General features: G+C 43.8%; 1 protein-coding gene across 8 annotated transcripts in view; it reads right to left on the bottom strand.

The window, feature by feature from the left end:
- The window catches only part of LOC115200265 (kinesin-like protein KIF2A), a 35,482-nt gene that overhangs the window by 8,120 nt on the left and 4,005 nt on the right, over nt 1-23,357 (bottom strand). For 5 of the 8 annotated variants that reach the window (XM_029763190.1, XM_029763191.1, XM_029763188.1 and 2 more), the window contains exons 2-17: nt 10,983-11,077; nt 10,240-10,362; nt 9,802-9,859; nt 9,560-9,673; nt 9,102-9,146; nt 8,094-8,194; nt 7,804-7,899; nt 7,650-7,704; nt 6,244-6,406; nt 5,883-5,973; nt 5,627-5,690; nt 5,425-5,516; nt 3,406-3,548; nt 3,051-3,255; nt 2,598-2,708; nt 1,226-1,293 (exon numbers count right to left, since the gene is read on the bottom strand). In XM_029763190.1, the coding sequence (XP_029619050.1) occupies nt 1,226-1,293; nt 2,598-2,708; nt 3,051-3,255; nt 3,406-3,548; nt 5,425-5,516; nt 5,627-5,690; nt 5,883-5,973; nt 6,244-6,406; nt 7,650-7,704; nt 7,804-7,899; nt 8,094-8,194; nt 9,102-9,146; nt 9,560-9,673; nt 9,802-9,859; nt 10,240-10,362; nt 10,983-11,077 (1,624 nt within the window). The remainder of the gene's footprint in view (nt 1-1,225; nt 1,294-2,597; nt 2,709-3,050; nt 3,256-3,405; nt 3,549-5,424; nt 5,517-5,626; nt 5,691-5,882; nt 5,974-6,243; nt 6,407-7,649; nt 7,705-7,803; nt 7,900-8,093; nt 8,195-9,101; nt 9,147-9,559; nt 9,674-9,801; nt 9,860-10,239; nt 10,363-10,982; nt 11,078-23,357) is intronic. The other 3 variants (XM_029763192.1, XM_029763187.1, XM_029763189.1) reach the window with 2 other exon arrangements.

Consider the following 23,357-nt stretch of genomic DNA (forward strand, 5'->3'; position numbering starts at 1 on the left):
CATGATGTTTCCACCCCCATGCTTCACAGTAGGTATGGTGTTCTTTGGATGCAACTCAGCATTCTTTGTACTTCAAACACGACGAGTTGAGTTTTTACCAAAAAGTTATTTTTTGGTTTCATCTGACCATATGACATTCTCCCAATCCTCTTCTGGATCATCCAAATGCTCTCTAGCAAACTTCAGACGGGCCTGGACATGTACTGGCTTAAGCAGGGGGACACGTCTGGCACTGCAGGATTTGAGTCCCTGGCGGCGTAGTGTGTTACTGATGGTAGGCTTTGTTACTTTGGTCCAAGCTCTCTGCAGGTCATTCACTAGGTCCCCCCGTGTGGTTCTGGGATTTTTGCTCACCGTTCTTGTGATCATTTCGACCACACGGGGTGAGATCTTGCGTGGAGCCCCAGATCGAGGGAGATTATCAGTGGTCTTGTATGTCTTCTCCATTTCCTAATAATTGCTCCCACAGTTGATTTCTTCAAACCAAGCTGCTTACCTATTGCAGATTCAGTCTTCCCAGCCTGGTGCAGGTCTACAATTTTGTTTCTGGTGTCCTTTGACAGCTCTTTGGTCTTGGCCATAGTGGAGTTTGGAGTGTGACTGTTTGAGGTTGTGGACAGGTGTCTTTTATACTGATAACAAGTTCAAACAGGTGCCATTAATACAGGTAACGAGTGGAGGACAGAGGAGCCTCTTAAAGAAGAAGTTACAGGTCTGTGAGCCAGAAATCTTGCTTGTTTGTAGGTGACCAAATACTTATTTTCCACCATAATATGCAAATAAATTCTTTAAAAATCCTACAATGTGATTTTCTGGATTTGTTTTTCTCATTTTGTCTGTCATAGTTGACGTGTACCTATGATGAAAATTACAGGAACTCTCATCTTTTTAAGTGGGAGAACTTGCACAATTGGTGGCTGACTAAATACTTTTTTGCCCCACTGTATTCCCAATTCAAATGCTTGTATGATCATCGAGAGCCTTTTCTTTACATCATTATATCTGCATATTGAGGCTCAGAAGCATCATCTACCCATTTCTAAGCACAAAAATGCTGTGTGAACGAGCACAGTGAAGAGCTCAAGGTCCATAGAAACCTAAAGGGAGCGTGGTCAAAGAAGAGGTTCCTATATTCCTTTTCTCAGACACTTCTCTGCTGATCACAGATGGAAAGCACAATTGTAGGAGACAGTTTCCCATGGCCAGCTGTAACATGTGTGCCCACCTGTTAGCGTAGCGTAGCGTGTTGAGGGTGTTCTCACAGGATGTCATGCCAGGAGAGATGGTGGCTATCTGGATAGGACAGAGGTGAGGAGAAACTCAGTGGAGGTAAGGTAAGGCCAGTACAAAGACCAAGTAAGGTGGCCTGTCCTTTGCAGAAAATGTGTTTACTTAAAAGCTACAGGGTCCCCTGCAGGGTCGGTATAGGCCTAGACCAGTGGTCAGCAACCTTTCTGAGTCAAGATCACTTCAAAAACATAAGCCTATGCAACATTAACCAATTAAAAACAGTTCTGTAGCATTGAGGTTTGTACAGTAGGTTATAGGCCCAATACATTTTCACTGCATATTGGCTACGGTTGAATTTCCCTGTAAATTATATACTTTTTTTTTAGGTAGTCTATATGATCACACCGGTAATAGATCAGTTATTGTATTACTTGTTAGGCACAGCTGAGTGAACATACATTTAAATAATTCGCTTTTTCTTTTTCTGGGCTAATTGATGGTGCCTGCATCTGATGGTCAATCTCAGCAGAGGGAGAGAGCAGCAGACTGAGGGTCTGTCTCTCAACATCCCTCCGCTCTCACTTTCCTCCACTGACACTGACCAAAAAGGGACACCATCTTCCAGCTGATAGCCAAACTCGAGTCGCACCAAATTATTTCTGCCTCATGCACAAATTAATGTTGTTATTCCTATGAACAGAGAAAGTGAAATATTCCCAAGCTGCTAATAATAACAACACAAGCCTATCAATACACTTTCCTTCTCATTCATTACAGCTGCAGTGCTGGTTGTAGCACAAGAACACCGTTTTTATGGCTTATGAAAGTGTTGAATTAAAAGTGTTGACAGTGCTGAGAAAGAACTTAAACATGAACTCAGTCATAAAACCAGCAGCTCTTTGCTGTATTCGTTGACAGTCTCTCTAGTCATGGTTTTAAACATTTTAATCTCACAGTATCAACTTTGCTTTAGCTTTCTTTTAAGCCTGCTACGTTATCGCAGACATGGTAATCTGAGACATCCGATTGGCCAGCAGTAGGCCTATAGTGTTCTTGATTTGCTCTCTGAGCCTGACGGGAAGGCAGAGTATGTACCTTCAGACACATGAAATGGGAACACTTCGCCTACCCAGCCAACGGCGAGATACAAATAAATAAAAATAGAAACAAGGCTTTATCGTTGTTTTTCTAAGAGAAATGTTTGGCGATCGACAAGGAATACCTTGGTGACCACTGGCCTAGACCATGGGCCAGGTGTCTTAAAAATAGTAATTTTTTATAAAATCAGAGATGACTGAACCCAATGCCAGTGAGGAAAGAATTCACCAGTTACCAATCCCACTAGCAGTGACTAATGATGAACTCACCATGCATGTGCGGGAGTTCTCCCCTATGAAGGAGTCTCGGAGGACCTGTGTGAGCTTGCTGGCCCTGAATGGAGTGTGTGGTTTGTTCCGTCCCAGCGCCCTGATGCACTCCTGGTAGAGTTAAAGAGAGATACAATGAGCTACAGTTTGTCTGCCTGCTGCGAAGTCTGACTGGCTGACTGATATACATTCTGAGAGATGGGACAGGAAAAATACAGTTGACCATTTCTATAAGATTACGTTATGTTCAACTAAGACTGTTAGCTCTGTTCATCTGAAGGAAAATGTATCTCAGACAGCACACTATCAGAGCTGTATTCATGTTAAATCCTGTAAATCCCTCTAAGATTAATAAACTTTTACTTGAACTATCAGACTAAACATCTGCTGACTTTCTACCGAGTGTCCCTGTCAGAATGCTCTGCAGCTGCCCTCTGACCTCTCCCCTCTGACCTTTAGTGCCAGAAGGCTCTTGTTGATCTCAGCTCCCTCCAGGCGTGTCTGGCGGTCAGCGCTGGATGTGTCGGCCCCCCTCTCGTTCCCCGCCAGGTCAATCAGGGAGAACTTGCCATGCATCTTCCCCTTCCTCCTCAGAATGATCTGGAACACGGCGTGGCTACGGGACGAGTGGGCGTTGGCCGAGGTCTGCCCTGACGTTCTGAGAGAGAGGAACAGAGAGGGAGAAAGAAAGCAGGAAGGAGAGCATTTAAATGTAATGCACAATAACGTTTTAAAGATCAGCGTTTATGTCATTAGTTAGGGAAACTGTGGGATGTTGCTACAAATACCTTCCACTCCGTTGCCTTACCTGCAGCTGTTGCCCACTTCTATGAGTTTGAGGACGTCCTCTGTGCATTTGACATCTCTCTCATGCAACCCCACCACCTGCACCTGCTGCTTCCCATCCTCCAGCACCCGAAGCTTAGCCTTACCATTCAGCAGGTCAAACACCTAGAAGACACACACAACAATCAGGTCAAAAACCTATACAACCACACACGCAGTCAGGTTAAACACAGTCAGGTCCAACACATATAGGACCGCAACTTAAAACCAGTCTCTCAACATAATCACCCACGGGAGCAATTCACCGCTTCCCCTTACAGTCCGGGTTAAACACTTACAACCAAGTTCCCTCCATTATTTTGGGGCACTGACCAATTGAGGTCTTGGAAGCAGAAACTTGAACGTTGTGAGAATTCTGTGCAACTTACGGCACACGTTTACAGTGAACACTGAGGCTGTACCCTTACAGTTTTAGACAGTAGTCAATAGTGTAGTGGCTATTTGAGCATAATGTAGGCCTATCAGTGGCCTACCAATGAAACCAATGGAGAAAATCCTTTAACATTTTCACATGGAAATAGCTTTTGATTTCTATGATAGGCCTAAATTCCATGAGACTTTAAAAAAAAACATTTTTTTAACATCATGGACCAAATAGGTCATTGTAAATTGCATTGTAATGTGTTATATGATGCAATATAAACTGTGTGGTTTGAGCCCTGAATGCTCATTGGCTGACAGCTGTGGTATATCAGAATCGTATACCATGGGTATGACAAAACATTTATTTTTACTGCTCTAAATACATTGGTAACCAGTTTATAATAGCAATAAGGCACCTCGGGGGTTTGTGATATATGGCCAATATAAGGGCTGTATCCAGGCACTCCGCGTTGCGTCATGCACAAGAACAGCCCGTAGCCATGGTATATAGGTCATATACCACACCCCCTCGTGCCTTATTGCTTAAAAAAACCACATTACAAAATCAAATATATTATTATAACCAAGCAATAAGGCACGAGGGGGTGTGGTATATGGCTAATATACCACGGCTAAGGGCTGTTCTTAGGCACGACGCATCGCAGAGTGCCAGGACACAGCCCTTAGCTGTGGTATATTGGCCATATATCACAAACCCCCGAGGTGCCTTATTACTATTATAAACTGGATAACAACATAATTAGAGCAGTATAAATACATTTTTTGTCATACCCATGGTATACGGGCTGAAATACCACAGCTTTCAGCCAATCAGCATTCAGGGCTCGAACCACCCAGTTTATAAAGAGAATTAGACAATGTAGGCTACACTCTGCCTATTAGCTTATATGCAACACGGACCCTTTAATTAAAGACTCAATCTTGCAAAGTTAGATTTGTTTCGGTTTGTTGCATTGAAATGGGGCTGATAATGTTGATTCGATCACATTAGAGAAAAACGTTGATAGTGCAAACTGATGGGACGAACTCAGTGAAACTCAATCTCTTGCGTCTTCTGCGGGGCAGTCCTGGAGGAGATGCGTGCTACCCGTCCCAGACCTGCTGTTTTCAACTCTCTAGAGACAGCAGGAGCGGTAGAGATACTCTCAATGATCGGCTATGAAAAGCCAACTGACACTTACTCTTGAGGTGCTGACCTGTTGCACCCTCGACAACTGTGATTATTATTATTTGACCATGCCGGTCATTTATGAACATTTGAACATCTTGGCCATGTTCTGTTATAATCTCCACCCGGCACAGCCAGAAGAGGACTGGCCACCCCTCATAGCCTGGTTCCTCTCTAGGTTTCTTCCTAGGTTTTGGCCTTTCTAGGGAGTTTTTCCTAGTCACCGTGCTTCTACACCTCCATTGCTTGCTGTTTGGGGTTTTAGGCTGGGTTTCTGTACAGCACTTTGAGATATCAGATGATGTAAGAAGGACTATATAAATAGATTTGATTTGATGCATAGCCACTCATGCGCGCAGCTTAGAAGGAACATTGCCTACAACCAAAACCACAAGTTGATGCTGTACAAACGAGTCATTAATCACTTGCCTTTCCACTGTAGATTTCAAAGAAGGTTGCGTACACCTGAAGATCTAACTTCTTGTAGCAGGGTTTCTTCAACATGACAAACACATCCCGAGCTGCATGAGGACAAAGGGGAAAGAGACTAAGAGAAAGTTTTACAATTGTAATTGGTTCTGAGCATTACAGCACCAACAACAATACTAAGTATCCACTAAGAATCACTTACCAGCTAATGCATAAATCCCTTTAGAACAATCCTGGTTCTTTCCAGAAAAATCTCCACCCATAGTCTGAAACAAAAGACGGCAATATTCACAGTTCTGATTGTGGGTGAAACATAAATAGAAATGAAAATGCAACAACGCTTGTACACATTGAACCTTGATGTCGCTGATGTAATGTTATTGTTAAGTTGGTGTTTAATAACTGACATGCATCAGCAGAAGAGGATGAGGAGGCTGGTGTGTGCGTGTGCGACTCACATGTGTTTTGCCACTACCAGTCTGTCCATAGGCGAAGCACGTGGCCATGCCCCTCTCAAAGATGGTCTCCACCAGGGGCCTGGCAGTAAACCTGTAGTGGAAACACACAAATCCACTCATCAGTGTGTGTGTACACACACACACACACACACACACACACACACACACACACACTAGCAAAACACATACTTGCACACATTCCATCACAACACCCTAACAAACACACGCCATCAAAATACATTCTACACACACAAATCCAATGCAAGCAGTCCTCCTGGATTGAATTCCAGTAAAAACATACAGCTGACAAGTCAAACAAAACAGATGTTTCACTGCAACAACCGACTGCTGTCTGTTTGACCTGTAAACCATTTCATTAGTGGTGCTGTCATCAAAGGCGTAGTCGAAGCGGAAGGTCTGGTTCTCCAGGTAGCGTGTCAGGTCCACCTTCTGCTTGGGCTCATGGACCATCACCACATCCTTACTGGGGATGGTGATCACATCCAGGTCCCTTATAGTCAACTCTGGAACACACACAGCCATGTTAACGAAAGTATACAGAGAAGATGCACTATATACACAAAAGTATGTGGACACCCCTTCAAATTAGCGACTTCAGCTACACCCGTTGCTGACAGGTGTATAAAATTGAGCACACAGCCATGCAATCTCCATAAACAAGCATTGGCCTTACTGAAGAGTTCAGGGACGTTCAACGTGGCACCGTCATAGGATGCCACCTTTCCAACAAGTTAGTTCGTCAAATTTCTGCCCTGCTAGAGCTGCTCCGGTCAACTGTAAGTGCTGTTATTGAGAAGTTGAAACGTCTAGGAGCAACAACGGCTCAGCCGCAAATTGGAAGAACACACAAGCTCACAGAACGGGACCGGCGTGTGCTGAAGTGTGTAAAAATATAGTCTGTCCTCGGTTGCAACACTCACTACCAAGTTCCAAACTGTCTCTGGAAGCAACGTCAGCACAAGAACTGTTCGTCGACAGCTTCATGAAATGGGTTTCCATGGCCGAGCAGCCGCACACAAGCCTAACATGCGCAATGCCAAGCATTGGCTAGAGTGGTGTAAAGCTCGCCGCCATTGGACTTTGGTGAAAGAGGAATAATGGTCTGAGGCTGTTTTTCATGGATCGAGCTAGGCTCCTTAGCTCAGGTGAAGGGAAATGCTAATGCTACAGCGTACAATGACATTCTACATGATTCTGTGCTTCCAACTTTGTGGCAACAGTTTGGGGAAGGCCCTTTCCTCTTTCAGCATGACAATGCCCCTGTGCACAAAGCGAGGTCCATACAGAAATAGTTTGTCGAGATCGGTGTGGAAGAACTTGACTGGCCTGGACAGAGCCCTGACCTCAACTCCATCGAACACCTTTGGGATGAATTGGAACGTCAACTGCGAGCCAGGCCTAATCGCCCAACATCAGTGCCCGACCTTACTAATGCTCGTGGCTGAATGCAAGCAAGTCCCCGCAGCAATGTTCCAACATCTAGTGAAAAGCCTTCCCAGAAGAGTGGAGGCTGTTATAGCAACGAAGGGGGGGACCAACTCCATATGAAAGCCCATGATATTGGAATGAGATGTTCAGACGCGCAGGTGTCAACATACTTTTGGTCATGTAGTGTAGTTTCCCTGATTGCAGGCCATAAGAAAATACATGAACATGACTGATTATGACCATCCAAAAGCTAATAGTAGGTAAACTCATGACTGGTTCCTCATTATGATTAAAGGCTCTGTGGGATGTCCTCCTTACCTTTCTTGTTGAGTGGACGTTTCCTCACACAAACACATATTCTGTGCTCTTCAATCTGACAAAATAAAAACACACATTGATCAGGCCATTGTATTGGGACAGAGGGAGAGAGAGCAGGGAGAGGGAGAGAGAGCAGGGTATTGTCTGTACTCACCAGATCTGTGGTGGACAGCGGCCGGTAGTCCAGACTGGCACGGAAGTCTCTGATCATATACAGGATCTCATAGTTAGGGACAGTGGTGTCCACCTCCTGAGAACAGTTATATTAGGTTATTGTTCAATTTATACTTGTCACTAAAGAAAACGTGTTCCATGACTAACATGGCTATAGTGAGTCAATTAAACATGTGAGTCAATTATCTTATTTTATCCTCATTTTAAAAGCCCAGATATTAGAGAAGAGATGGGGGGGCAGAGGATGGAAGGAGGAGGGTGCCCCTGTACCTGTGCCTTCTTCTCCCTCAGCTCCTGTTGCTGTATCCGGCGTCTCTCTCTCTTCTCCTGCAGTTTCTCCACTTCCTTCACACAGTTGGACTTCCTCCTCGCTGCCAGGAAACCCCGGCAAAGGAAGAGGAAGTCACAAACGCTGCCTTTCACAGAACATGCACACTCAACACTTCTGAAAGGGATCTCTTCCTCTGCTGGTGTTTCCCGACTATCGGGTCATCCAGACAGAGTGGTGGCTGGCTGGGGACTGGGCCTAGCTAGCATCCAGGGGGACAGCAACTTTATACAGGCCTGAGGGCAGGCTACAGCATCTGGCACAAACCTTACCCTGGTAACCCTTCTATTCCTATTACAATACACTACTATTACAATACACTACTATTACAATACACTACTATTAGGCTCTTGACTGACCAACCACTGATCCAACAACAGTCAAATGCTGACTGGGAAAGCAGAGATATGAGTACATAGGGGACTTCTCAGTCTAGGTTCCTCAAAAGTTACATAAATCCTGCATCACATTACACATTACACATTAGTACCATTTAGAAACCCAATTCATCATTTGAAAATCCGATTATAAGAGAGAGGAGAGTATAAAGTGAGTGTCAGTAGCCCATTTCTGATTCCACCAGACCCCAAGATATCCAGCTGAGCAGCACAGTAACCCTTCCTCCAGCATACAGCCCCATCTGAAGGCCTGCAGGCTCGTCATTCAGAGCAGAGAGCGGGGATTAATCATCTGCAGTAATCTGGGAAGGCAGGGCCAGGTCAGAACCAGAGCCAGGCTGGCCGGCAGGAAGGAAGAGAGAAATAGAGAGAGAGCTACGAGGATGTCTCTGTCTCTGATTCCATTGGTGGGGGGGAGCCCCCATCACTGCTTTGAATATAGCGGAAGCCTTTGGGTGAGTAATAATCACAAACTAAAGGTTCTCCAAAGGAAAGGGACAGGGCTCTAAGATAACATTAAGCATTGGGGTGGTTGGGAGAGTTGATACATACAAAGCTGTCCAAACTCCTTTCTGCTTAGCTGATGCAATGACGCTTCTGTGACAAACATGTGATCGACAAAACATCGAATATCAGGAACATCAAGTGTATTGATCAAATGTTATCGTAACAAATACACAACATGAAATGGAATAACAAATAATATTTCCGGGGCTTGCTTAGGAGGGTGAAAATGACAGAACATTCAGATTTCCAGAATGAGAAATATGTCAAAATGAAACTCCTACATAGATTTTTTTTTAACCTTTATTTAACTAGGCAAGTCAGTTAAGAACAAATTCTTATTTTCAATGACGGCCTAGGAACAGTCTGTTAACTGCCTGTTCAGGGGCAGAACTACAGATTTGTACCTTGTCAGCTCGGGGATTTGAACTTGCAACCTTTCGGTTACTAGTCCATCGCTCTAACCACTAGGCTACCCTGCCGCTACCCTGCCGTGATGTTCCTACCGTTGGCTAACTGTTGGGCTGTCTGGGCCTGAGTGGGCTGGGCTGGCTGCTGGGCGGGAGGAGGAGAAGGCTCTAGCTGCTGGGGTGGAGCTGGTCTGGCCCGGGTCGACACCACTGTGGAACACACAACACAGAGAGTTATCGAGAGGGCCTGTTTCAAGTGAATTAAGCGACATGGTACCCATGAACATTTCAAGACAATGTTCAACTGTCAATGATCAAAAACAAGTACACACACAAACCTCTGTTATCCCTGGACGGAGTGCCATTCTTAGTGGGCGCTATTGTTCGCCGGTTCTGCTAAAGAACATAAAAGACGGAGATAAGATAAATGCATTGAAAAAAAGAATTGAAGCCATGACTATTAAACCGTAATCATGGTTTACGAAATGATTTTACCCAGCAGATCACTAGAACACAACACCTCTTACTCCCATGACTGCAAAATAAGGGTTGTAAAAATGGACAATTACTGAGAATCAGATTACTGGAGCTTCCTTTGTTCGCATCTGTTCTGTGTTTTTTTTTGCCACTCCAGCAGTGGGTCTCTGAGGCCACACACTGCACCATAGGCAATATATCAGGTTCTATATCTATGCACTACACAGGCCGACTTCACCCTGCGGTGGTTATACTAGCAGTTCATAACAAAACTAAATTCCGTCGCATGAAGCGCTCACCTTGGTGATCTTGTTGACCTTCACAGAGGTGGGCGTTGGTGGGGGCGGGGTCTCTGGGCTGGGGGCGATCTCCTCTTCTGGGGCCACATCTGGGTTTAGTGCAAATATACTCTCCAAGTCAATCTGGACAGAGAGAAGAGTGCGTCACTGTAATTGTACCTAACCCATACAGTCGCTCCTGAACAATTCCACTAGTCCCTTCTCTTTGCCCTTCTTGGGTGTGTCTGTGTGTGGTGTGGCAATAAATGTGTTGACTGTACATCTATCTCCTACTAGTCATCATTACCACACCTAACAGAGGCCACAACCAATTGGTGCCCTTTTTAATGGTCCTTCGAGCCATACTTTTCAAGTCAATATTCAACAGGAGATCTAACACAATATACTCTACACATCAATATGCAGAAGAGATTAGGTGCAAATATACTCAGTTAATATGTACCTTATATGTTAGTATATGGAGAGCAGAGAGGTATATCGGTGAAGCTCAGAGGAGCAGAGAGCAGTAGGACAACATCTGTATTCAACAGCAAAGCTCAGGAAATATGACTGCTGTAAAGCTCTCTAAACTCATGTATATTCAGGGCAGAGTGTGATGTTTGGCAGAACTGTAGAACATGCAGAAGGATTGTGTAATTTCCAAAACTGTAGAATGTCTTCAGATGTATTATTCATAGGGCTCAATGCCTAAGAGCTGAGCGGACGCCGGCTGTCGTGCTAAGCTACTAGCTAGGCTTGTTTACCTCTTTCCCTTTGGTGTCTCCATTTTCTATCCACTCCACGGTGACGCTCTCGTTGTCTTCATTCAACGACGTGACCATGGCTTGGTGTATTCGTCCTGTAACAAAGCACGTGTGGTTGTTCATTATCTGACAATCACCCACAGCACAGAGAAGTTGGAAGACTAAAGGGGAGTTCTCTGAAAGGTAACAAATTAGTTAATTACTTAAAATTGTTGCACAGTACTGTCCTAACTCTGGCCTACACTACTCACAGTGCACTACAGCCATTAGGGATGACTGACTGCATGAGACATCTTTATTGTAAGGGCGGGAGTGGGAGGACTTTCCCCAGGGAATCAGTCAGCAGGGAAGACTGTAGTTACTAGTAGCTACCCAACTGGAGAAATGCACAGATACCTGCAGCACACACACTTCAACATGCTCTCTGAAACCGTACGGCTATGCCAGCCTGACAACACAGTACAGAACATTAGAAAATAATTGGCCTTAAAACATCCCAAACTAGCTCCTCCAGGACGTTACTCAACAGAAGTGTGTGAAGACAAGAGAGGTGGTCTATCTAAACTTCAGCCACAGACATGCCATTTAACAGACACTTTTATCCAAAGCAAGTTACTGTCATGCATGCATACATTTTAAATATGGGTGGCCCTGGGAATCAAACCCACAACCCTGGCGGTGCAATCACCATGCTCTACCAACTGAGGCATAAAGCCATGTCATACAAGTTAGGAAGCATGTAGTAGATATAAATGGAGTTACCCTTTCCCTGTCCTCCCTCCCATATACTGCTGGTCTAAATACACACTTCACAGACAGCCTGAGCTGAGCCTGCTCCATAATTACCAGCTACTTCCTGTGCCTAACCCTGGTCTATGACATTACATCCCCTGGCTGCTGACTGTCAGGGGGAAAGCAGAGGGGGGACATGTTCCCGGCATTCATTATTTAGAGCAGAGAGCTCTATGGATGCTTTTAGTGTTCTCTGGTGAGTTCTACCCAAGTAATGATTCTACAGCGCACAGCAGTGAAAGCCAGCTTAAAATGTCTCCGTAGCAGAATAAGAATCCCTTTGGCTGACTTTTATTGTGAAGATCTCAGATAGTAATAGTGTCAGACAGTGATGTAAAAATAGCTTACATCAGCACTGACAGAGGTGGCAAGTGAAATGTGGAACATGCGGTCAGATGCCTGTGTCATGAGTCCATATGCATGTCACTCCTCCATGATGTCTTTCTCTCTCCTCTTTGGCAGATCTGCTCTAGAAAACCCTGCTTCTGGTCAAGAGGGACACACCAACTGATGTGTGTGTCTTAGTGAGCCTATGCACTACTACACTGACCTGAAGAAATAGAACTTGATGAAATAGAACTTGCTGCATAGAGACTGTGTGTGATTCTGAGAGCTGTGTCTCAGAGATCTTTACGGTAGGGCTGGACCAGCGCCAAGCTAGCTGGCAGTTAAATCCCATCTTGGATCCGCAGGTTAGTTGCAAGCTACCCTGGCAACAGCAGGTGACTGTAGACACGCAATAGCAGACAGACAGCACTACTTAAGAACAGGGACCAATGGGAGGTGACAGAGCCCAGTGTGTTCAGGAGGATTAGATAAGGACACACAGACGCAACTCAGGAAAAGTAACCGCTTGCCATTGTGGAGGGAGCAAGGGCAACAGCCAGCAGGCGAATCAAGAGTCTATTAGTCATCAGTTACAGTAAAAAGAAGCGCACATTCACCAGACTAATAGTGGATATAAGCTGGTTTGCGGGGAGAACATGCCAACCATTGACAATGACTAAAAAGGAGTTGACATGTTACTGAACAGACTGGCACTCAGGCTTGCAAGACCTGATGCAATTGAATAACTAAGAATGGAGAATGCCCTGGTCCTCCAAGAACTTCCTTGTACAGACCAACCAATCACCACACTATCTCAGCAGCTTTACCCACACACTCCTCAAACAGCACTACATGCCAACAGAATCTGTATTATGTATTCTGTGTGTAGAGAAACTTACACAACACATGCATCCAGCTCATCTGTAAACATGTGAATAGTAACTGACAGGTGAATGGTACCCTGTCCGTGTGCCATACTCTAGCCATTTGTTCTAAAATACTAACCTAAGGTGACTAAAAGCATCCGCATGCTTCCCAGCCGAAGCAGTTCGTTAGAGTTTGTGCATACAGTACCAGTCAAAAGTTTGGACACACCTACTCAATCAAGGGTTTTTATTTTTTACTATTTTCTACATTGTAGAATAATAGAAGACATCAAAACTTTGAAATAATATATCAAGATTATCCTACCAACAGGACATTAAAAACAGAGTCGTAGCTGAATGACGACACGGATAATATTGAGCTGGCGGGATTTTCCATGCATCGGCAGGACAGAGAAGCAACGTCTGGTAAGATGAGGGGTGGGGGTCTGTGTCCATTTGTCAATAACAGCTGGTGAGTGAAGTCTCAAGGTATTGCTTGCCTGAGGTAGAGTACCTTATGATAAACTGTAGACCACAATATCTACCAAGAGAGTTCTCATCTATATTGTTCATAGCCGTCCATTTAAATAATAATAAATAAAAAAACTAAAAAACTCTAGACCACCTTTACTCCACACACAGAGACGCGTACAAAGCTCTCCCTTGACCTCCATTTGGCAAATCTGACCATAATCCTCCTGATTACTGCTTACAAGCCAAAACTAAGGCAGGAAGTACCAGTTACTCCCACAATACGGAAGTGGTCAAATGACGAGGATGCTACGCTAAAGGGACTGTTTTTCTAGCACAGACTGGAATATGTTCCGGGATTCATCCAATGGCATAGAGGAGTACACCACCTCAGTCACTGGCTCAATCAATAAGTGCATCGACGACGTCGTCCCCACAGTGACCGTACGTACATATCCCAACCAGAAGCCATAGATTACAGGCAACATCCACATCGAGCTGCCACTTTCAAGGAGCGGGACACTAATCCGGATGCTAAGAAATCCCCCAAATCCCTCAGACGAACCATCAAACAGGCAAAGTGTCAATACAGGATTCAGATTGAATCCTACTATACCGGCTCTGGTGCTGGTCGGATGTGGCAGGGCTTGAAAACAATTATGGAATACAAAGGGAAACCCAGCTGCAAGCTGCACAGTGGCGTGAGCCTACCAGAAGAGCTAAACCCCTTTTATGCTCACTTCGAGGCAAGCAACACAGAAGCATGCATGAGCGGACAATCTGTTACGGACGAAAGTGTGACAACGCTCTCCGTAGCCGATGTAAGCAAGACAGGTCAACATTCACAAGGCCACGGGGCCAGACGGATTACCAGAACGTGTACAAAAGACCAACTGGCAAGTGTCTTCACTGACATTTTCAACCTCTCCCTGACCGAGTCTGAAATACCTGCAGTTGAAGTCGGAAGTTCACATACACTTAGGTTGGAGTCATTAAAACTCATTTTTCAACCACTCCACAAATTTCTTGTTAACAAACTACAGTTTTGGCAAGTCGGTTAGGACATCTACTTTGTGCATGACACAAGTCATTTTTCCAACAATTGTTTAGACAGATTATTTCACATATAATTCACTGTATCACAATTCCAGTGGGTCAGAAGGTTACATACACTAAGTTGACTGTGCCTTTAAACAGCTTGGAAAACTCCAGAAAATGATGTCATGGCTTTAGAAGCTTCTGATAGGCTAAGTGACATCATTTGAGTCAGTCGTAGGTGTACCTGTGGATGTATTTCAAGGCCTACCTTCAAACTCAGTACCTCTTTGCTTGACATCATGGGAAAATCAAAATAAATCAGCCAAGACCTCAGAAAAAAAATTGTAGACCTCCACAAGTCTGGTTCATCCTTGGGAGCAATTTCCAAACGCCTGAAGGTACCACGTTCATCTGTACAAACAATAGGACGCAAGTATAAACACCATGGAACCACGCAGTCGTCATATCGCTCAGGAAGGAGACGCGTTCTGTCTCCTAGAGATGAATGTACTTTGGTGCGAAAAGTGCAAATCAATCCCAGAACAATAGCAAAGGACCTTGGGAAGGTGCTGGAGGAAACGGGTACAAAAGTATCTATATCCACAGTAAAACGAGTCCTATAATCGACATAACCTGAAAGGCCGCTCAGCAAGGAAGAAGCCACTGCTCCAAAACCGCCATAAAAAAGCCAGACTACGGTTTGCAACTGCACAAGGGGACAAATATCATACTTTTTTGGAGAAATGTCCTCTGATCTGATGAAACAAAAATAGAACTGTTTGGCCATAACGTCCATCGTTGTGTTTGGAGGAAAAAGGGGGAGGCTCGCAAGCCCGAAGAACATCATCCCAATCGTGAAGCACGGGGGTGGCAGCATCATGTTGTAGGGGTGCTTTGCTGCAGGAGGGACTGGTGCACTTCACAAAATAGATGGCATCATGAGGGAGGAAAATTATGTGGATATATTGAAGCAACATCTCAAGATATCAGTCAGGAAGTTAAAGCTTGGTCGCAAATGGGTCCTCCAAAGGGACAATGACCCCAAGCATACTTGCAAAGTTGTGGCAAAATGGCTTAAGGACAACAAAGTCAAGGTATTGGAGTGGCCATCACAAAGCCCTGACCTCAATCCCATAGGAAATTTGTGGGCAGAACTGAAAAAGCGTGTGCGAGCAAGGAGGCCTACAAACCTGACTCAGTTACACCAGCTCTGTCAGGAGGAATGGGCCAACATTCACCCAACTTATTGTGGGAAGCTTGTGGAAGGCTACCTGAAACATTTGACCCAAGTTAAACAATTTAAAGGCAATGCAATACCAAATACTAATTGAGTGTATGTAAACTTCTGACCCATTGGGAATGTGATGAAAGAAATAAAAACTGAAGTAAATCATTTGTTCTACTATTATTCTGACATTTCACATTCTTAAAATAAAGTGGTGATCCTAACTGACCTAAGACAGGGAATTTTTACAAGGATTAAATGTCAGGAATTGTGAAAAACTGAGTTTAAATGTATTTGGCTAAGGTGTATGTAAACCTCTGACTTCAACTGTACATGTTTCAAGCAGACCACCATAGTCACCGAGCCCTAGGAAGCGAAGGTAATGTGCCTAAATGATTACCGCCCCGTAACACTCGCTTTGAAAGGCTGGTCATGGCTCACAACAGTATAATCCCGGATAAACCAAGACCCACTCCAATTCGCATACCGCCCCAACAGATGACAATCTCAATCGCACTCCACCCTGCCCTTTTCCACCTGGACAAAAGGAACACCTACATGAGAATGCTATTCATTGACTACAGCTCAGAGTTCAAAACCATAGTGCCCACAAAGCTAATCACTAAGCTAAGGACCCTGGGACAAAACAACTCCCTCTGCAACTGGACCCTAGGACTTCCTGACGGGCCACCCCAGGTGGTAAGGGTAGGCAACAACACGTCTGCCACGCTGATCCTCAACACTGGGGCCCGCAGGGGTGTGTGCTTAGTCCCCTCGTGTACTCCCACGACTGCGTGACCAAACACAACAGTGGTAGGCCTGATCACCAACAACGATGAGAATGCCTATTTTCAAGTAGGCAAGTCAGTTATGAACAAATTCTTATTTACAGTGACGGCCTAGGAACAGTGGGTTAACTGACTTATTTTTACATTCTCAGCTCGGGCATTCAATCTAGCAACCTTTCGATTACTGGGCCAACTCTCTATCCACTAGGCTACCTGCCGCCCCTATAGGGAGGTCAGAGACCTGGCAGTGTGGTGCCAGGACAACATCCTCTCACTCAATGTGAGCAAGACCAAAGAGCTGATCGTGGTCTACAGGAAAGGGGCCCATCAATATTGGCGGGGCTGTAGTGGAGCGGGTCGAGAGCTTCAAGTTCCTTGGTGTCCACATCACCAACGAACTATCATGGTCCAAACACACCAAGACAGTCGTGAAGTGGGCACGACAACACCTTTTCCTCCTTAATGAGAGTGAAAAGATTTGGCATGGGTCCTCAGATCCTCAAAAGGTTCTACAGCTGCACCATCGAGAGCATCCTGACCGGTTGCATCACCGGCGCTACAGAGGGCAGTGCGTACGGCCCAGCATATCGCTGGGGCCAAGCTTCCTGCCATCCAGGACCAATATACTAGGCAGTATTTGTCAAAGACTCCAGTCACCCAAGTCCTGTTCTCTCTGCTACCGCACGGCAAGCGGTACAGGAGCGCCAAGTCAAAGACCAGAAAGCTCCTTAACAGCTTCTACACCCAAGCCATAAGACTGCTGAACAATTAATCAAATGGCCACTGGACTATTTACATTGACGACACCTCCCATTATTTTTTTAATTATTTTTTTTACACTGCTGCTACTTATTGTTTATTATCTATGCATAGTCACTTTACCCCTACCTACATGTACAAATTACCTCGACTAACCTGTACCCCCGCACTTTGACTCGGTACCGGAACCCCCTGTATATTTGGTATTTGTCTTACTTTTTTTTTTTTTTTTTACTTGAGTTTATTTGGTACATTTTTTCTTAACTCTTAATTGAACTGCACTGCTGGTTAAGTAAGCATTTCACGGTAGGGTCTCACCCATTGTATTTGGCGACTGTGACAAATAAAGTTAAATTTTATTTGATTTTGAATCATGTAGTAACCTTAAAGAAAAAGTAGCCACCCTTTGCCTTGATGACAGCTTTGCACACACTTGGCATTATCTCAACCAGCTTCACCTAGACTGCTTTTCCAACAGTCTTGAAGAAGCTCCCAGATATGCTGAGCACTTGTTAGCTGCTTTTCCTTCACTTTCCGGTCCAACTCATCTCAAACCATCTCAATTGGGATGAGGTTGGGTAATTGATGCAGCACTCCATCACTCTCCTTCTTGGTAAAATAGCCCTTACACAGCCTGGAGGTGTTTGGTCATTGTCCTGTTGAAAAACAAATGATAGTGGGACTAAGTGCAAACCAGATGGAGGGATGGAGCATTGCTGCAGAATGCTGTGGTAGCCATGCTGGTTAAGTGTGCCTTGAATTCTAAATAAAATCACTGACAGTGTCACCAACACTTTGTTTATGCATTATTTAAACCAAATTGTACGTTTCATTATTTATTTGAGACTAAATTGATTTTATTGATGTATTATAACTTAATAAGTGTTCATTCAGCATTGTTGTAATTGTCATTATTACAAATATACATAAAAATTGTCCGATTAATCGGTATTGACCTTTTTTGGTCCTCCAATAATCGGTATTGGGGTTGAAAAATCATAAATCGGTCAACTTCGAATTCAGACCACTTCACTTTTTCCAAATGTTGTTACATTACAGCCTTATTCTAAAAAGGGATTACATAGTTTCAGATGTTCGATCGGGTACAAGTATGGGCTCTGGCTGGGCCAATCAAGGACATTCAGAGACTTATCCAGAAGCCACTCATGTGTTGTCTTGGCTGTGTGCTTAGTGTCGTTGTCCTGTTGGAAGGTGAACCATTGCCCCAGTCTGAGGTCCTGAACAACCTGGAGCATGTAGTCTGTAACAAGCAGACTACAAAGTAGCTCAGTTGGTAGAGCATGGTGTGTGCAACGCCAGGGTTGTGGGTTCGATTCCCACGGGGGGCCAGTACCAAATTATAATTTTTTTAAATGTATGAAATGTATGCATTCACTACTGTAAGTCGCTCTGGATAAGAGCGCCTGCTAAATGACTAAAATGTAAATGTAATAGTTTGCAGGCCCTGCCACATTCGACGAGATTTGGAGCCGGTGTAGTACGATTCAATCTTAGTCCTGTATTGACGCTTTGCCTGTTTGATGGTTCGTCTGAGGGCATAGCAGGATTTCTTCTAAGTGTAAGAATATTTCAAACAACGCAGAGGACGAGAGGTCAAAAGGACTAAAAGTCAATAGAGTACTAACGATCAATGGAAAGTGTTTTTTCTGTAATAGGGGATTAATGATCAATGGGTCAGAGACTTGGGAGGAATTTCAGTCTGGGACTCATTTTTTACATTTTTAGTCATTTAGCAGACGCTCTTATCCAGAGCGACTTACAGTAGTGAATACAGTAGTGAGTACATACATTTCATGCATTTTTTAATATTTTTTTTGTACTGGCCCCCTGTGGGAATCGAACCCACAACCCTGGCGTTGCACACACCATGCTGGCGTTGCGAACACCATGCTCTACCAACTGAGCCACAGGGAGGCCCTAGCTACATGGCAAGTTCTCATTGGACCAAATTGTTTATACATTGAACCTGAAACAGGATACTTGATATTTGGCCATTGGCCCAGTTTTATTGCAAGGAATTCTAATTGGTCAACCACAGGCTAGGGCTGGGTTATAAAGAACATCCCATCCCTCCCCTTTGTTCTGTGGAGAGAATCAGGAGAGAATCACTGAGGACAGGGGAGAATAAACATCTACCTCCCCGCATGATTTGTCCTCTTTGAATAAACCCATTTTTCTCCCCTGATTTTCTTTGGGGTCTGTGTTATTGAAGAGTAACATCAACTGCTAGCAGTTAGAGTCCCGGAGGGTCAGAGTCACGCTCCTTGAATGCGACAGCTCTACCCTTTAACCCAATGTGGATGTTGCCTGTAATCCATGGCTTCTGGTATGTATGTACGGTCACTGTGGGGACGACGTCATCAATGCACTTATTGATGAAGCCAGTGACTGATGTGGGGTACTCCTCAATGCCATTGGAAGAATCCCGGAACATATTCCAGTCTGTGCTAGCAAAACAGTCCTGTAGCTTAGCATCTCCGTCTTCTGACCACTTATTATTGACCGAGTAACTGGTGCTTCCTGCTTTAGTTTTTTCTGCTAAGTAGGAATAAGAAGGATAAAATTATGGTCAGATTTGCCAAATGGAGGGTGAGGGAGAGCTTTGTACGCGTCTCTGTGTGTATAGCAAAGGTGGTCTAGTTTTCTTTCTCTGGTTGCACATGTAAAATGCTGGTAGAAATTAAGTTTCCCTGCATTAAAGTCCCCGGCCACTAGGAGCGCCGCCTCTGGATGAGGCAGTTTTTAATCTTTGCTTTGCTGTAATAAAGGATTTACACTTTTTTTTCTTAAAAAAACAAAAACAGCCTCTGGTATTATTTAACATTTATTTAGTGTTGTTTACACTGTTCCAAATTGCCCGAAAAATAAAAATACTAATAATGCTCCTTTTTCTTGATCTCTTATTATTACTATTATGATCATCATTATAATAATAATAATAATAATAATGTCATTATCATTAGTAGGCTTAGTACAGCAGCCTTGTATAACCACCATTGAGCTGTAGACCTAAGAGCGCATCCTGTTGAGTCTTAATACGGTAACTTACTTAGGCCTATACTTCAATACTCATAGGTTACTGTATCAGTCATTTATTCGTTCACATCATCACACAGCATACGAAGTCATTCATGATTTGAAATGCCATCAAGCATTTTTGTTTTAAAATAAAGTGACTCTTGAATAATTAGCTTAAACAATAAATAAACCGTTCCATTTCAGAAATTGCATTCACGAATGAATGCGACTGTTTTTAGTCTTTGCTATAAAGGCTTAGCAAAAAAAAAAACACATTACAACAGACTCTCTGGTACGCTTATAAAAGTTATTGTTGTTCCAAACAGTCAGAAAACTTATATTGTAATGTAACAGCACCTGTTTGGCACACATAATATGCATGCAGAGCTTGCTACTTATTTTTCTTGATCTCCAGTATTTTCCACAACTAGTCAAATGAATTCCACACATCGGACTTCCCCTTTACCTCATGAGCAACCAGTAGCCTGCACCCATTTCAGTGTTACGGTGTTCAGAGTTTATTATAACCAATTTATTGATGTGATTATATGCTATACAGTGTAGGTCAGGCCCTATTGGTCACGTGCATGCGATGCATAGATGTCACGTAAAGACAGTAAGGGTTGAGGGAATGTTTTTCCTAAACAAAATTAGGGATTTCGGTAACAGAACTCTTCAGTCAGAAATGGCTGTAATTATGTTGCAGCTTCAGCAACACGGACAGAGCAATAAACACCATGGTGGAGAAAGACAACGGGTGCTTGTCACAGTCACCCCGTCTTATTTTTTTAAGACAGCGTAGCAAGTTAGCCTGACCAGGCACAATCAAATCAATTGCTGGTCGGACTCCCTCTAGTCATTTGTGTATCTTAATTATTTAATCAAACAGTAAAGCATCAGACAAGCTCAGTGAATATAGTTGATTTGAGTAAAACACATTGGATGTTTCTACATGTGGAAAAATACCCTTTTAAACATTTTGACCAATCGATTTCTCAAAATAACAGATGACTCTTGGTCGACAAAGAATTTTTTTTGGTTGGGGACAGCCCTAGATTAATCCAAAGAAAAAACTAACTAAGTTTCCCCTTTTATCTGTGGATTAATTGTCAGAACAGAGAACACACGATTCTGTATGACACAAAATGGGTCAAAATTCTAGAAAGATCCAACAACAAAAAAATGATCTGCATTCAAAGTAAAATAAATGTTTTCTTCTCAGGACAAATTAGTTAGCAACAACAAGCTAGGTCCATGAATTTAGCGTGTTTCGACCTGACCCAAATTAATATAACTGGTTCACAGTTGGTTTTTGGCATTTTAACCTGCGTGTCATGAAAGCGTCTGGTCAGCGTCTGGTCAGTCTGTTACATCTGGAGTATTTCTCGTCTTGTCCGGCGTCCTGTGTGAATTTAAATATGCTCTCTCTAATTCTCTCTCTCTTTCTTTCTTTCTCTCTCTCGGAGGACCATGCCTCAGGACTACCTGGCATGATGACTCCTTGCTGTCCCCAGTCCACCTGGCCGTGCTGCTGCTCCAGTTTCAACTGTTCTGCCTATGGAACCCTGACCTGTTCACCGGACGTGCTACCTGTACCAGACCTGCTGTTTTCAACTCTCTAGAGACAGCAGGAGTGGTAGAGATACTCTCAATGATCGGCTATGAAAAAGCCAACTGACACTTACTCTTGAGTTGCTGACTTGTTGCACCCTCGACAACTACTATGATTATTATTATTTGACCATGCCGGTCATTTATGAACATTTGAACATCTTGGCCATGTTCTGTTATAATCTCCACCCGGCACAGCCAGAAGAGGACTGGCCACCCCTCATAGCCTGGTTCCTCTAGGTTTCTTCCTAGGTTTTGGCCTTTCTAGGGAGTTTTTCCTAGCCACCATGCTTCTACACCTGCATTGCTTGCTGTTTGGGGTTTTAGGCTGGGTTTCTGTACAGCACTTTGAGATATCAGCTGATGTATGAAGGGCTATATAAATAAATTTGATTTGGTGGGGATAGACAAAATCAACATTCACGTGCGGAGCCGATTTGGTGAAGCTGTCAGAAAGAACCTGTCACTGACTAGGAGGAACAATCATAGGGTAACAGATTAGCCCAAATACTGTAGGTTTAAATGTGACAAATGGCCAAACACTACGTTTTCCGTGAATGGAGCATCCGGTCTGTCAAACACACTCATCTCTAAGAAAACTTCTCGAACTCTGACTGGTTGCATCACACAACAATAAGCATGTAGAGAGGCCAGTCTGTTACATTACAGTCTATTGACTTATGTATCCATAGTTTTTGTTGTTCCAATTAGATGATGATGATGATATAGTACAATATAGGGTAGCTCAAACATGACTCCTCCATTTTTGAGCAAGAAAGTTAACCCCCTACAACAACTGCTCCTGGGCGCTGATGATGTGGACGTCGATTAAGGCACATCTCTGATTCAGAGGGGTTGGGTTAAATATGGAAGATACATTTCGGTTGAATGCATTCAGTTGTGCAACTGACTAGGTATCCCCTTTCCCCCCTTCCCTATTCCCAATGGGCACAACTTTATAGTACTGCAGGAGAGAATAATCTTGCTTTCTCTCCAACTGACTCAAAGCAGATGATCTAAAGTGGGCTTAAAGAGTAGACATTGTTTACCATGGTGGCCCACTTCGGTGCTGAAACCTGGCTGAGTGGCTGTGTTGACACTAGAAGTCGACCGATTAAGTCGGCATGGCCGATTAATTAGGGCCGACTTCAAGTTTTCATAATCAGTAATCTGCATTTTTGGACGTCGATAACATTGCACTCCACGAGGAGACTGCGTGGCAGGCTGACCACCTGTTACCCGAGTGCAGCAAGGAGCCAAGGTAAGTTGCTAGCTAGCATTAAACTTACCTTGTAAAAAAAATTAAAAAATAAATCTTAACATAATCAGTAGTTAACTACACATGGTTGATGATATTACGAGTTTATCTAGCTTGTCCTGCGTTGCATATAATCGATGCAGTGCCTGTTAATTTATCATCAAATCACAGCCTACTTCGCCAAACGGGTGATGATTTAAC

Source organism: Salmo trutta, chromosome 9 (genome assembly GCF_901001165.1).
Source record: "Salmo trutta chromosome 9, fSalTru1.1, whole genome shotgun sequence".
Taxonomy (NCBI): Eukaryota; Metazoa; Chordata; class Actinopteri; order Salmoniformes; family Salmonidae; genus Salmo; species Salmo trutta.